Consider the following 14617-nt stretch of genomic DNA (forward strand, 5'->3'; position numbering starts at 1 on the left):
GATGCCTGCCTCCCTTCTGGAAAGCTTTGTGAGAAAGCATGAATTTCAGGATATTGTTTGGGCGGCTGGCTTAATTGTTTCTTTTGGAAACTTAATGAGACCCTAGTTGTTTAAAAGTCTCTAACTTCAAAAGGTGCTGGGGATTTTCGTTCTTTTATTCTCTGTGGCTCATTACTGTTTGAGTAATGTCTGCTTGTTCACCCAACTGGCTCCAGCTTTCCGGAGTCAGGGCCAAAGCCTTTCAGTCGTGAGCAATATCTAGGGTGGTCAGAGATCCTCACGGTTTGGTGTAGAAACCACGCACTGTTTTTACAAATCCCATGCACGTTCAAACTGTTTTGCATGGCAGAGTGACAGAAGTGACTGGCGCAGGCTGGGACGTGTAGGATTGTCTTGCGTCACATCGACTCTATAGTTTATGAAGCTAAGTTTCAGTGTCAGCCCTTGGCCGTGGACTCTCTTGGTGGAGGAAAGACCATAGGGAAGCCAAAGAACATGCAGGGAGAGGCTGGGCTCTCCTCTTTTCCAATCCCAGCTCAGCCCCCTCTTCCGATCTCTTTAGTTCCCACATCTTGATCTTCTGAGCTTAAAATCAGGAGGGGAATGAAGGCAGGGAGGGAAGAAGGACTGTGTACACACATGGAGAACAGGTCGGGGGAAGAGACAAAAACATTCAGCATCATTTTACTGCTTGCAAACTGGCTTCACTTGCATTATCTTACGTGATCACCTGTGTTCTATCTGTTAAAAAAAAAAAAAAAAAAATGAGCCCCAGAGGGGCGCCTGCGTGGTTCAGTCTTTAAGCTTCTGCCGTCAACTCAAGTCATGATCTTGGGGTTCTGGGATTGAGCCTTCCATTGGGCTCCCTACTCAGCAGAGAGTCTGCTTCTCCCTCCTCCTCTCCCTCAGCTTGTGTTCCCTCTCTCACTGTCTCTCTCTCTCTTTCTCTGTCAAATAAATAAATAAAATCTTCAAAAAAAAAAAAAAGTGAGCCCCAGAGATACGAAATGATTTGTCCAGAATTCCAGTTAATAAATATCAGAACAGGGGCTTGAATCTAGATCTTCTGGCTCCAAATCCATTTTCTTCATACAAAAGACTAAGGCATCATCTAGTAACAATGCTGTTAATCTATTAGAAGTGCATTCTTTTCTTTTAGCTATACCACGATTGCATCTCTAGACTTGTAATAACGTGCCTTTCTAGGAAGACCAGTGCCATATAAATATTAATTGCTGTAAATATTATTTTTATTTTTGCCACTAAAGTCATGGTTACATAGGGGAATTCTTTTTATTCAGTTAAATAAGTGTCTAGTATCTTTGGCAAATAAAATATTGTCCACACCCTCAGAAAGCAGAGAAAACAATGATGGGAACGTGTAGGCAAAATGCCCTGTGATAGAATCTGTAATGGACAAGTGCCTAAAATCTGTACAGAGAGCAGTTCTTCTTGGATGTTAGCATTCAACAGAATCACCTGGTTGGCTTGTAAAAATACCAGTTGCTGGGTTCTGTCCTCAGAGTTTCAAGGACAGGACCCAAGAATGTGAATTCTTAACAAGTTCCTAGATGACGTGGATGTCACTGGTCCAGACATCACACTTTGAAAGCTGGAAGTACTTCCACCTGGAAGGGTGGGAGAAGATTTTGTAGGTGATGAAGGTGTGATTCTTAAGTAGAGCTTGAAGAATTGAAAAGAGTTTACCTAAATGGAATGGCTGCAGTGGCATTCCAGGTGGACAGAATAGCATGCATAAAGGTATAAACAGATAGAACAGTGGATAGGGGATCCATAAGAAATTTCACTTGGCCATCATCCAAAGAGAAGTGGATAATGGGAAGAGATAAACCTGAGCTCATGCAGGCCTTTATGTGCCCTGCTAAGGCTTTGCCCTGTAACCCATCTGAAACAGAGAAGCAGCTTAGTCAAATCTGCATTTTAGAAAGCTAATTAATTCTAGGGCAAGTACGGAAGCCTGGAGGAAATTCCCACTTAGCACCTAAAGATGAGAGAGCTTCTTTGAACATCTATAATATTGTGCCCAGGGATTAATCAGACATGTGCTTGTCTTGATATTTCAAATAGTTAATAAGACACTGTTCCTTGCATACCTGCAAGTCAAAGACTCCATCCTTTCCCTCGGGCACTTGGGGGAGCCAGCACTAACACCTAGGAAACAACAGAGCACAAGGCAAGGCAGTATTTCACCAAAGACAGAAGTGGAGGCTTTCAGTGCTGAAGCAGTTAGCTAGGGGTTCATGCAGAAAGAACACCAGCTCTCCTTACAGAGTGAAGGCTTTTGCCTGGCCACCAGAAGGCTTTGCAGTCAAAGAGGACTTTGGAGTAAAGGTACAGAAGGCGGAACTAAATGTTGAAGGCACAGGGTCATTGAAGAAGCAGAGGATTTTCTGGAGACATGATAGAGGCATGCAAATGAATTGTGGTTCACAAAGGCTATTTCTATGGGAATAACCTCTGGAAGATTTTTTTTTTTTTTAATAAATCAGAGCAACATAAAGTCAGGAAATGTGTTGCTTCTCAACCATCTGCAAGCCCTCCCTCTCTTACCATCCAAGGATAATAGCTACCAAGGGAACAGAATACAAAGGCATGGGTTGGGGGAAAGGGACAGGGAAGACACATTGAGCTTTGGTTCTGGTAGGGCCAAAATGACAGTAGTTGTTGCCCAGGGAGTAGTTGGCCGTTGTCCGGGGAATGAGGTGGTTTGGCGATTAGGCAGCTCCTAATAAAAGGCCATCTGTCCTTTGCACTGGGATGAGGGCCTGGGAAGCCCTCCCTTTCAGCTCCCAGATGGTAATACAATGTGCTTGTGTAAGGGAGACTTCCTGGGTCATTTGCTTATTCCCGAATGTGCACATATGAAAATGTTTTTACATGTTGGTTTTGTGAATTGTGTGTTTCCTCTGCTACTCTCCCCATCATGACCTAACCATACAGCATTCTGTCAGGCTTTATCTTCTATCCAAAGTGCAGTGTGTGTGCTTACTGAAACAAATACACAAACGGATGTTTTCCTTGTGCCTTTTTTAAAGGGTGGTGGATTTGTTCACAGTGTAAGTTGGAGTCTTTGCTGAATGTGACATTCCAAATACCCTGACAGTTATCCAGAACTTTGATTTTCTGGCCAATACATCGTCCTTTTCTCAAATTGCTGTACTTGTAATTTTCATTACCAGGAGCAGCCTATGACTTTTTCTTCAAGGTCATTATTCCCAATGAATTAAGATGTCTGCCTTCACAGACGTGACTTTCTGCATGCCAGGGGTGGAGAGGCAAAACTGCCACGTGGGATGGGGGTTGAGGCAGTGGGTGGGGTTCAGCGAGACTCCTCCTCTGCCTATAGCTCTGTCCCCACACCAGCCAGGCCGCCTGCACTGCTCCAATTTAAACCTCATTACATTAAGAGTTACTGCACGCTACAGGCCTTTGAGGTCACACAGGAAGAGCTGAAGGTACAGCTAATAACTCAGAGATTCTGACATGCCAGACTTTGAGGTGAGAGGTAGCAGTTAGGATGCACGTGCCTGAAAATGCAGAAAACAACAAACCCGATTTAATCAAATACATATCATTAAGCTCAGGGAACGACCTTACTGCATTTATCATGAACTGTATTTCAACATGATCCATCTTCCCCTTTTCCCCCTTCCACAATCCAAATTCCCCCTTTCAAACATTTCACCTTGGAAGAAAAACAGAGCAAACCAGAAGGAGAGGGGGCGAGACTTTGCCAAGGGGGGCTTCCCTGGGGCACATGGCAGCTGAAACACAAGGCCTCATTTTAATTGAATTATAAACTGTGTAATTATTTAACCTGTACCAGCTGGTCTCAAGAAGCTACCAGATTCCTTAGAGAGCTCGTACTTGGCCAGGAACATAAGGTACCTTATTAGTAACAAGAAAAATGCCTTGTGTACCTGTGTTAACCCCAGCCCCCAAAGAGCAAACTGCGGAAGGGGGGAAATGCTTGAAGTTTATTTTTGGTTTAAGAGACAGCCCTCTCTCCTCCTGAGTATGTGGTAGATTGACTGAAGTCCCTGTAGTCTCACAGGAACGGGCACCATAAACAGGATATCATTGCATCAGACAGGTAAAAGTAATTTCTCTAATTAGTCATTTGAGATTTCATTTTTCACTTGGAAGAACTGGAAATTTAATTTGTTTGTGACAGGCGATTGGCAAACTGGCAGTAGCTACCGTTGCCTCCCCCACCCCGTCTTGCTGTCCTGACATCGTCGTGGAGAAAGCATTGAGGGGGGGTGGTCCTCGATATAAACACTTGGCTTCATCTGTCTACATCAAGCTAACTAAAGTACCTTCTTATTGACAGATGTGCCCTAATTATACATTCCTCACTTGTAATGCTAGAATAATCTTAATGAGTTTCCTGTGATCATTTTTCTTTCAGATTAAAGATTTGTTTTCAATCCCCCCAAATTTTGCAGCAGTCTAAGTAATTTATAATACATTCTCATTGCCATAAGAACATTGTTCCCAAAGGTATAGAGCAAGATATTTTTAGGGAGCTGTCGTTTAGGAATTAATGTGTGATTGAAGACAGTCCTTTGGTTAAAGAAATAGCTCATCCTATCTATTTTGTTTTAAAACATCCTTCTCTGCAGAAAGATGGAGTGGCGTCAGACGTAGTGCCCATAAATCATAGCTATTGATTTTACATTTGTTTTGGCTCGTCTGATTTTATGCCCCCTCGTGTTGTAATTTGTTATCCTGAGAGCTGGTCCCTGAGTTGGTACTGGGTTGATGCTAGGAGGTGGGTGGTTTTTTTTTTTTTTTTTTTCAGTTTGGATTAATCTGTACATGAAACAGATTAGCTTGCAGACACAGAACCACGGTCCTCTTGCTTCTCATAACATTTCCCCCGGGATTTCCCATGGAGCTCACAGATGCCACCCAGTGACATCTCTGGCAGGTGACAACGTGAGGTTTGTGTAGTCCAGCCAGTGTGGGCACGGGTAAAGCTCCTGGCAGCCCTGGGCGCTGCCGGAAGCTGGGGACTTCTCCCCTTGGCCCTTCACACCCAGACTCAACATGCACATATTCTGGACACCTGGAGCCTCTCGGGGCCAAAAATGCCTTCCACCCTCCACCAGTAGCAGATGTAACAGGAGAGAGAATGTCTGCTTGGCCACACCTTGTGTGTGGAAGGGGGGTGCCTCGGAGCCTTTTTTAATGTGCATCTGTTTCGATGCTTCTAGGTGGAGCCAGGGCTGCCGCCAGGTCCCCAGGCAGCCCATTTCAGATAAAATTAGACAGACTTTCTGCATATATATGTGTTGGACTCAAGTATCACTTCTTGTGTTTTGCCTTTTCTGGCCAATTTGAGTGAATGTCACGTTCTCATTTTAAAATGCTGTTTTCTTCCCTTTGTCCTCTGGCTTCCCATTCAGTACTCAGTCACGTCACTGAAGACCATCCCGGAACTGTGCCGAAGATGTGACTCACAGAGCGAAGACAGATCAGGTATGGCTCACTCCCCAGCCCTCTCCTGCCCCTGACTCAGAGAGCGGAGGACTCCGGGGAGCTGTTTCCCCCTCACACTCGTTGCTCCTGCCTTCTGTCTGTCTTTTACAGCCTCTCGCTTCCTCCCCTCTACCCACATGCCCTCTGCAAACAGATGTCAGGTCATCTTCCAAAGGCTAACGGGACAGGGAGGCCCTGATGAGGACACGGCTGTATATGGCTCGACCGGGGCCGTCATCTCGGCAGCTCCAAACCGCAGTATACGCAGCAATTTACTGAAAACCCGAGAAACCATTGGTGACAAAATATAATGATGCAGGCGCCAACGAAAAAGATGTTGGACGCATTCACTACCCATATGGCCAGGACCAGCTTGGGGGATGGGGCTTCGTCAGGGTCTGAAACCCTATCAGGGATGCGACATGATAGGATCTGCAGGGAGGCATACTGGAACAGTTAAGATTAAAGCAAAGCTTGGGAGTTTCATAGTGTAAACTAAACAGAGAATTATGGCATATAGATGAAAACCAGCTGGTTGACCTTTTCTCCTTGCAGACGCCCCCACCCCGGCAAAGAGAAATAAATTAATAAAGGACATTCAGGGTTGTTTTTCCCCCCTCTGTAAATCAAATTAAGCCTCTCTCCTTTTCTCTTTGTGTTGGGCAAAAATGAAAATTAAAAAGGATGTCGATGGGCACGATACCATGGCATTAAATGATGAAAGGATGTTTATTGTTTTTCGGAGTAATTACTGTAAGGCATTGCCATTAATCGTGCCGAAGCTGGATCTCCTCTGATGGTAGCTCGAATCCTGAGAACCATGGGCTGTGGAAGCCTCAAGATAATCGTCCGATCATGTGTATCATGTTTCAAAATAAATAGATGGCCCTTGTCTGGGCAGCTACTAGAGTTCTAGGCCATTCTCACTGAAAGGACTTGCACAAAGCTCAGTTACTTGTCTCTTCAACTGCTCATTCACCTTTGACATTTTGCTTAGATGAGATGGGGCAAATAATCAGTCTTCCAAGGTTTGTTTATCTCTGTTTTTGTGAGTGAGAGTAATGCTTCAGTGTTTGCGTCAGAAACACAGAGGATAGTTCTAAGTTCTCATAAAAGTTTTCATTCACCTTCAGTTTTGGGGAGGGGGCTCGGTTTTTGTTTTTTAAATTACAAACACACTCAAGTTTCTGTCAGGTGAAACTGAGGCTTTGGCCTCGAGGCTCCAGGGGCTTGCCTCCTGACAAGGCGTCCCCAGGTTCCAAGTTGGATCCTTGACTGGGGGCAGTGATGTGGGTTCAAGTTAGGGTTCAGTCAGTTATCAGCTATACAACCTAGAGCTTGAGAGTGATCGTCTACAAAATAAAGAAGAAGCTTGTTCTGCCAATGTTACCAGGCACCATTAGGATGAGATTAGGTGATGCATCTGAAGTTACTTTGTAGATGCAGGATTTTCTTCTTTGAAAGGTGGGTGTAAGAGAGAAGAAATAATAGCAACCACTAGCATCATGCTCAGTGTGGGAGGTTCTGTTGTAAGCCCTTTAAGCACGTGAACTCAGTTAATCCAAAAAATGCTCAAGAGCTGAGTACTTAAGATGTTTATGTTATAGGTGGGCAAACGGAGGCACAGCACAGAGAAGTCAAATATCTTGCCTAAAGTCACACAGCAGTTAAATTGCCAAGCTGGGATTCGCACTGCAGCAAGTCCGTCCTGGAGTGGGTTCTCTATCCTTACACATAAGTACCCTGAGATAGCTTGACTTAGTGACATTCATTTAACTTTAGGAGATTATCCTTTTAAAACTTTAAAAATCAGCATTTTCCCTTATTGATTAAGCGGTGATTTTCCCTTCTCTGTTCAGTAGCTATTCTTGCTTACCGAGGTAAGTGAATTAACCCAAGTTTTCAAAAATAATTTTTCCTGGGGACGGGTCCATCCCATTTCTCCAGGTCATGTGATTTCTTACTGCTCACACAATATGAAATCCGACATTTCTTCTCTGGTTGAGAAGGACAGCAGTTTCAAGTTCAGAAGCCTTTAAACTTCAGAGCAAAGACCCAGTGCTCAAGGTCATTGGCAATAATTACACCTGACAGGAAATTGATGTCTATGGGCAAGACTCAGGCCTCTTAATGGAATCACACATATACCTTCAATGGAATCACATGTACACCTAATTTGGAGGCTGTCAGACCACTTTCTAACGGAGCCAGAGTGATCCTAGAAAAAGAACACATAGAAAAATCCATCTCTCCATAGTAGCACTGTAGATTATCTGTGAGCTCCCTTAAAAGAAATCTCAACATAGTAAAGATTTTTCACAGCTAGTTTCTGAAAGAATTGAGCCATTCTTGATTCATTCCAAGAGCATTGAGCTCTAGAAAAACCCTTTTTACCCCTCTAGTTTTCCTGTGTCCACCACCAGGAGGAGCTTGCTCTGGGAGGGCTTGCCAATTTCCATCTTCACGGTAATCTTTTCAAACAGGTGGCAGCAGAAGGCCCGCTGGCCTCTGAGAAGAGTCCACACCTTCTCTTGGGACAAGGGCATCTGCTGGGGAAACATTCCCCAAATTGCTGTTGCTTAGAATATATGCCCTCAGATGAAGGCTCTTTACCGTTCTCAAGTGTGTTAAGCAATTTCTATTTTGTGTAGGTTGTCAAATGCTACCGTCCATCCTTGCATTAACAAGCCCTTGATCAGATGTTCTCAGGCCAGTTTGTTCTTTTATTTATTCATTCAGCCGATAGCTGAATATTTTGCTGTCAAAGGCACTCAGGATGTAGTAACAAATAAGACACCAACAAGGTCCCTGTCTTGTGACATTTACATTCTAGGGAGTGACGAACAAAAGACAAGCAAACGAATACGTAAACCAGATCATTTCACCCAGTGAAATGAAGAGGTGACTCGAAGCCACATGATAGAGTAATTTGTAGGAGTTGGAGGGGGACACTTGTGGGGGTCTTGGGAGCGTTAGTAGGACCCAGCCAGTTGATAACAAGTGAAGATCATTGAAGACAGAGGAACTAGGAAGTGCAAAGACCCAGAGCTAGGAATGAGCTTAACATGTATGAGGAAGGAAAAGAAAACCAGTCTGCGACAGGGTGCTCAAAATGAAGATGAGAGCTGGGAGATGGTCAGGGTCGGACTCTGTATGGCCCCAATGATCGTGTGTGCAGACGTGGATTTTATGCTAAGTGCCATGAGAAGCACCACCAGCAGGATGTCAGATTTCCTAAAATATTACTTGGAAAAAAGCCTCAGTATGTAGAATCATAACTCTGAACGGAAGAAGGGACCCCAAAATCATCTAATTAAAGAGAGCAAGAGAGAGAGAGCATGTAAAAGTACAAGTAATAAAGCAAATGGATAAAATGCTGAAAACTGATGAATAAGGTTAAAATATATACAGGTGTTTTTTGTGCCAGTTATATATTTTAACATTTTCATAAATTTATTTACAAATGAAAAAATTATTTCCAAATAAAAAGTTTTTTTTAAAGGCAAAAAATAATAATAATAATCACTTAGTCCATAATCCTTTGGATCTTCAACGAAGATCCTTATTATCCTGCTTATACGTCACAGCTCTGGTGACAGAGAGTTCACGGTCTCATGAGGCAACTCGTCCATGAATGCTAGTATCTTCGTTCAGTCAAAATCAGTGTCCCTCAAATTACCATCCCTCGTCCCTGGTTGTTCTTGGATCCATGGAGAACAGCAACTCCTCCTTGACAAGGTGCCACTAAGTGTTTAAAGATGGCGGTTGCCCTTGGTCTTGTCTTCTCCAGGTTAAAATTTCCCTCTGTGGTTTTAAGTCTATCCTGTTCTTCCTTCTTGCTCTCTGATGGATGACTGCAAATCACCAGCACCCTCTTTAGAGTGGATCCCTCAGAACTGAACCTAGTGGTTGTTCCCCACGTGGTATGAGGAGAACCTGTCAACCCTGCTCTTCAGCCTCCAGGACTCCCCACCTATATGCCTTGCCTTCCCAAGTATGCTCCAGAGACAGTGCTCATGCCTGGCCTGTTTCTCAAGTGTCCTGAGATGAGCAGGAATGTCAGAGGAGCCTATTGGTGGCCTTGGAAGCCCCTCTGTGAAACATCCAGCCCAGAGTTCACCCCCCTTCATCCCTAGACCCTGGGCCATGCCATGGTGGGATCTGAGAAAGGCAAATGGCAGTGTTGTCAGAAGCCTGGGGCAGCATTCTATTCTCCTCCATTAACTGTCCCATGCACACGAGTGTGCCCTAGAGGTGTCCTTCCTCTACCTGAAGACTTTGACCCCTAGTGAAATCTGCACTTTCCTCTGACAGAAGCTATAGTTAAAACTGTCTTATACCCATGATACTAAGACCGAACTTCACATTTTTGTGAGAGAAATTTTGAAAAGACGGTGAAGGTATTGCAGAGACAACAAGGCAAGAGGGAGGCGAAGAGGTAGAGACTGGACCCTTGAGAATAAACTTGGCCTGTCTTGAGACTTCCTGGTTTTCTCTTAGGTGTTCTTCTGGTCCTCTATATACAGCTTCTTTGTCCTCAGAATAATTCTCTGAGGGAGGACCATGAGTATCCCCAATTTATTAATGAGGAAACCAAGACTTCTAGAAGATCAATAATTTTTCCACTGTTCTGGAGCTGGCAAGTCTTCTAAACCAGCTGTGTTGATTCCAGAGCCCTATGGAGTTGAACCAACTGAATAACTGTCGCCCGAGGAGCCACGTGTGGCTACTAGTGTGAACCAAGGATTAGCAGCAAGGAAGTTATGTGTGAAAAACTTGCACCTCTCCAAGGAAGTGATTTGTGGAACATTTGCACGTATTCTCTGCTTAATCCCTGCTGCTTTAGTAGGAGAAGGGGCCAGAGCAAGGCAGGGAGTGTTAACTCTGCCCTACGGTCTTTGCCAAATAAGGGCTAAAATAGGCCAACATATGGTCTTCAAATCAGACATATTCAGTTTCATTGACTTCAACTTTTCTTTAATTAATTGGACATTCAAATACACATTCGTTTCAATTCACAGTGCTTTAAGGGTCTTGTGATTCTTTCGAAATACGTATCTGCTAAGCCCATTGGATAATTTTCTCATGAAGGAAAGCAGATAAATACTAATGCAGGTCTGCCTCCAAGAACAAGACACACTGAGGAGAGAAAACTCAGTTATAGAACAGCAATAAATGGCCCCGGGATGGGTTTGAGAAGAATTTTAATACCCACATAATATGGACCATAATTTGCGTGACAGGGAGAAAAGGAGAGCCATTCTTTTTTAAACTTAGTATCTGATATCTATCTGGTAAAATGCATTTTGGTTGTCGATGTAAAAGTGTTGCAGATTGGCTCTATTTTTAGCCCCTCAGAGTGCAGATTTTGTGACAAACTCTGAACCCTTGAAAATATGTGGTTTCTCCAAGATGTTCAAGGATTTCAGCCAGCACCAAAAATAGTAAATTGACGTGAAATTTATCCCCTTGACCCTTCTGTAACATAGCTGATGATGCTAAATATGTAAACCCCCTATTTTCGATTTTATTAAGGTTTAATGCTAAAAGCTTGCAAGCGGACATCGGTGGGGCAGTTTAAACGAAAAGCCTGCTTGTGACTCCAGCTCACATGATGTATTGTCAAATGGACTCCAAAGAATAGGGAAACACATTTTCTAAGATCTCAATTAAAAAAACAAACAACAACAACAAAAAACGAACACGTCAAACCCGGACTGCGAAGAATTGAACACCCATGATGAAAATCTCAGTTTCTCTAACCACAGCAACAACGCACATACAGCAAAACCTCTAGATGAGAATGTTACCAAGCAAAACACTTATTTTTCTCTCTTTAGCAAAATCTTACTTATCAAGTTGATAACAATCCATTATAAAAAATGAAAATCGAAAACTCCAGCTCATGCTGCCACCACAAATAAATGTGACTCTGTTTCTTTCTAGCATTGTTACGGTTGCAGTCCAAAGGGTTATCTGCTGCTTTTTATCAGCTGCTACCCAAGGTGCGCGGACATCGTGTCGCATGAAGCCCAGAACATACCTGGGAAATTACACGTGCCCCGTTGGTCCAGAGGGAGAGACCACCTCTGCTTTAATCCATTAACATTTAGCTTATGTTCCCGAGAGAAAGAGTGTAAGTCAGTGTGGGGCAAAACAAGAGCCAGGGATGATAGAAAAGTTAAAAGTGAAACTTTGGTCGTGTTTAGCAATGAAAGGGGCTCGAAGGAGCAGGGCTTCAGTACATCCCACACTCGGCCCTTCCTCTCTCTCCATCTGCACATTTCCTATCTTTCCTTAGCCAGACCCATGAGCACCAACACTCCCTGGTATTCTAAAACCTTACTAGCATTGTGGAATTAAGAAAGAAATGAGACAATATGAAAGGGAGAGGAAACTTAGGGGAAGGGGACCTAGTCTCCTTTCCCCCTATTTAGTTTATTTTTGTTGGGCTCTGAGAAACCTGTTTTGCACCCTCAAAATTGATACAGAAATCTTGGTAGAAGTGACTTCAAGAGTCTCTGCAGGAAAGAAGTATAAAAATTCTGAAGCAGGGAGATACAAGATAATCATTAAGGCAGGAAGGCAAAGACTTGAAGCTAAGGAACAGGGAAGAAGTGATACAGAACCAAAGTGCCTTGTACCTTGCGTGGACTCCAGAGTTCATTCCTGTCATAAGGGAGAGTGGTTTCCCACTCTCATCTTCCCAATCCAAGGCAAGAGTGCGTGTGTGTGTTAAGGGTGGGGGGCCGGTGATACTCGTTTCGGAGCTCCATAGCATCTCTGAGAGCATCCCACTTCTTGCTGGAAATCTATCCTTTTTCCTCCGTCTCCCAAAATTAAATGCACTCCCATCTTCCCATTAAAAATGAACCCTCTTTGGATGCACGGATGGCTCAGTTGTTTAAGCTTCTGCCTTCGGCTCTGGTCATGATCACAGTCCTGGGATTGAGCCCTGCACTGTTCAGTGGGGAGTCTTCTGCTCCCCCTGCTTGCACACAATTTCTCTCTCTGACAAATAAAATCTTAAAAAGAAATGAGCCCTCTTTATCCACATACCTCCTTTGCCCTAACTCTTCCCTTAAAAAAAAATAAAAGTCCTAAAAGAAACTTAAGTCATAGAAAAATTCTAGGGGTGTCTGGGTGGTTCCATCGGTTAAGCCTCTGCCTTCAGCTCAGGTCATGATCCTCAGGTCATGATCCTTCAGCTCAGGTCATGATCCCAGAGTCCAGGGATCAAGTCCTGCCTTGGGCTTCCTGCTCAGTGGAGAGCCTGCTTCTCCCTTTCCTTCTGCCTGCTGCTCTGCCTACTTGGGCTCTCTCTATCAAATAAATAAAACCCAAGAAAAGAAAAGAGAAAAGAAAAGAAAAAAGAAAAAGGAATAAAAGAGAAACAATTCTAGAATCTCATAGTTCAAAGATCCTCGGAAAGTGTCAAGAGTCAACTACAAAAGTCCAGACCCTTCGGGAAGCACCTTACAGTGTGTCTCAGGGCCAGAGCTAGCACCATCACCAGCACCTGGCAGCTTGTCGGGAAGACAGACTCTCGGACCTTTCGGAGCAGAATCTGCATTCTGTAATAAGCTCTCCAAGTGAACGGTGCATATTCAAGATTGAGGAGCACTGACTTGGGACACCCTGGTGCTCATCTGGTGTCCATGAGGAGTGTTGCTCCGCGCTCAAAACCAAGCAGTAGTTCCCCAGGGTGGTTCTCAAGACATACAATGGGAAACTCTTTCCTGTGGTCTTCGGGGCCCTACGTGATGATCCCCTGGTTCAGCAAGCTTCTTCACATGCCCCTCTCCTCCCACTGTCTGCCTGCCGCATCAGTGAACCTTCTTCAGGTCTTCCAGTGTGCTGTGTTTTTCCCATGACATTCCCTTCTTCCACCTCTCACTTTACCTCCTCAGGCCCCTTTATCAGACTCCCTAGACCCCCCATGTTCCAACAGAAATATAATGCGAGCCACTGACCTAATTGAGTTTTTTTCCACCTAAGAACCACATTTTAAAACTATGAACGAGTGAGATTAATTTAATATCCTTAATTTAACCCAACACATCAAAACTGTTATTTGAACGTGGACCACCAGCCAGCCACATTTTAACTGCTTAACAGCCACAGGTGTCTAGTGGCTCCCACTGGGGACAGTTTGAGCCTAGATGAATTTAGCACTGTTCTCCCAGCTTTTATGATTTCCTAGCTCTGTGTTTTAAAGAATTATTAACTATTAATGTCTGTGTTTCAAAGAATTATTAGCAATATGATGTTAGCTCGATACCAGTTTTCTCTAGTAGACTAAGTGTAACCTCTTGTTTATTATGGAATCCCCGGCCCCTGACGCTGGAGCCTTGTATAGATCTGAGGGATGGACGGGCAAATGAAGGTGTGAAAAGGCAAAAGAATGCCTCCCTCTTTTGGCTTTTGTATCATAATTTATCATAACTGAGATATGAGCCAGCCGATTGTTTCCTTCTTTTCATTTGATATGATACCTTGATCCTTCAGGTTTCCTCTTTTATACCATCGGTATCTTTCTCTCTATGGGGTCATTACCCTCATCAAACAAGCACTCTCTGATCATCTCTTGTCTTAAAAAGCAAACAAACAGGGAGAGCCGGGGTGGCTCAGTGAAGCATCAGACTCTTGATTTCAGCTCTGGTCGTGATCTCAGGGTCATGAGTTCAAACCCCACATAGGGCTCTGCACGGAGTGTGGAGCCGGCTTAAGATTCTTTCCCTCCCTCTCCCTCTGCCCCTCCCGCCCAACCTTCCACCCCTCCCTGTGTTGATTCACTCTCTCTCTCTTTTTTTTTTAAAGATTTCATTTATTTATTTAACAGAGATCACAAGCAGGCAGAGAGGCAGGCAGAGAGAGAGAGAGGAGGAAGCAGGCTCCCCGCCGAACAGAGAGCCTGATGCAGGGCTTGGTCCCAGGACCCTGGGACCACGACCTGAGCCAAAGGCAGAGGCTTTAACCCACTGAACCACCCAGGTGCCCTCACTCTCTCAAAAAACAAACAAACAAACAAACAAAAGCAATCAAACTGTACCTCCTCTGGTGACTCCCATCCTTGTTCCCTGTTCCTTCCTTTCCCCACCCCCTCGACCCC

At 44.1% G+C, this 14617-nt stretch overlaps 1 protein-coding gene across 5 annotated transcripts in view; it reads left to right on the plus strand.

Moving 5' to 3' along the window:
- The window catches only part of LOC101673611 (synuclein alpha interacting protein), a 162490-nt gene that overhangs the window by 89363 nt on the left and 58510 nt on the right, over window positions 1–14617 (plus strand). For 4 of the 5 annotated variants that reach the window (XM_004761356.3, XM_045081412.1, XM_045081414.1 and 1 more), the window contains exon 3: window positions 5433–5505. In XM_004761356.3, coding sequence (XP_004761413.2) covers window positions 5433–5505 — 73 coding nt within the window. Of the gene's footprint in view, window positions 1–2579; window positions 2724–5432; window positions 5506–14617 lie in introns of all 5 variants that reach the window. The other variant, XM_045081415.1, reaches the window with a different exon arrangement.

The sequence above is a fragment of the Mustela putorius genome, unplaced genomic scaffold (assembly GCF_011764305.1).
Source record: "Mustela putorius furo isolate JIRA1106 unplaced genomic scaffold, ASM1176430v1.1 tig00000561_pilon_pilon_pilon, whole genome shotgun sequence".
NCBI classification, from domain to species: domain Eukaryota; kingdom Metazoa; phylum Chordata; class Mammalia; order Carnivora; family Mustelidae; genus Mustela; species Mustela putorius.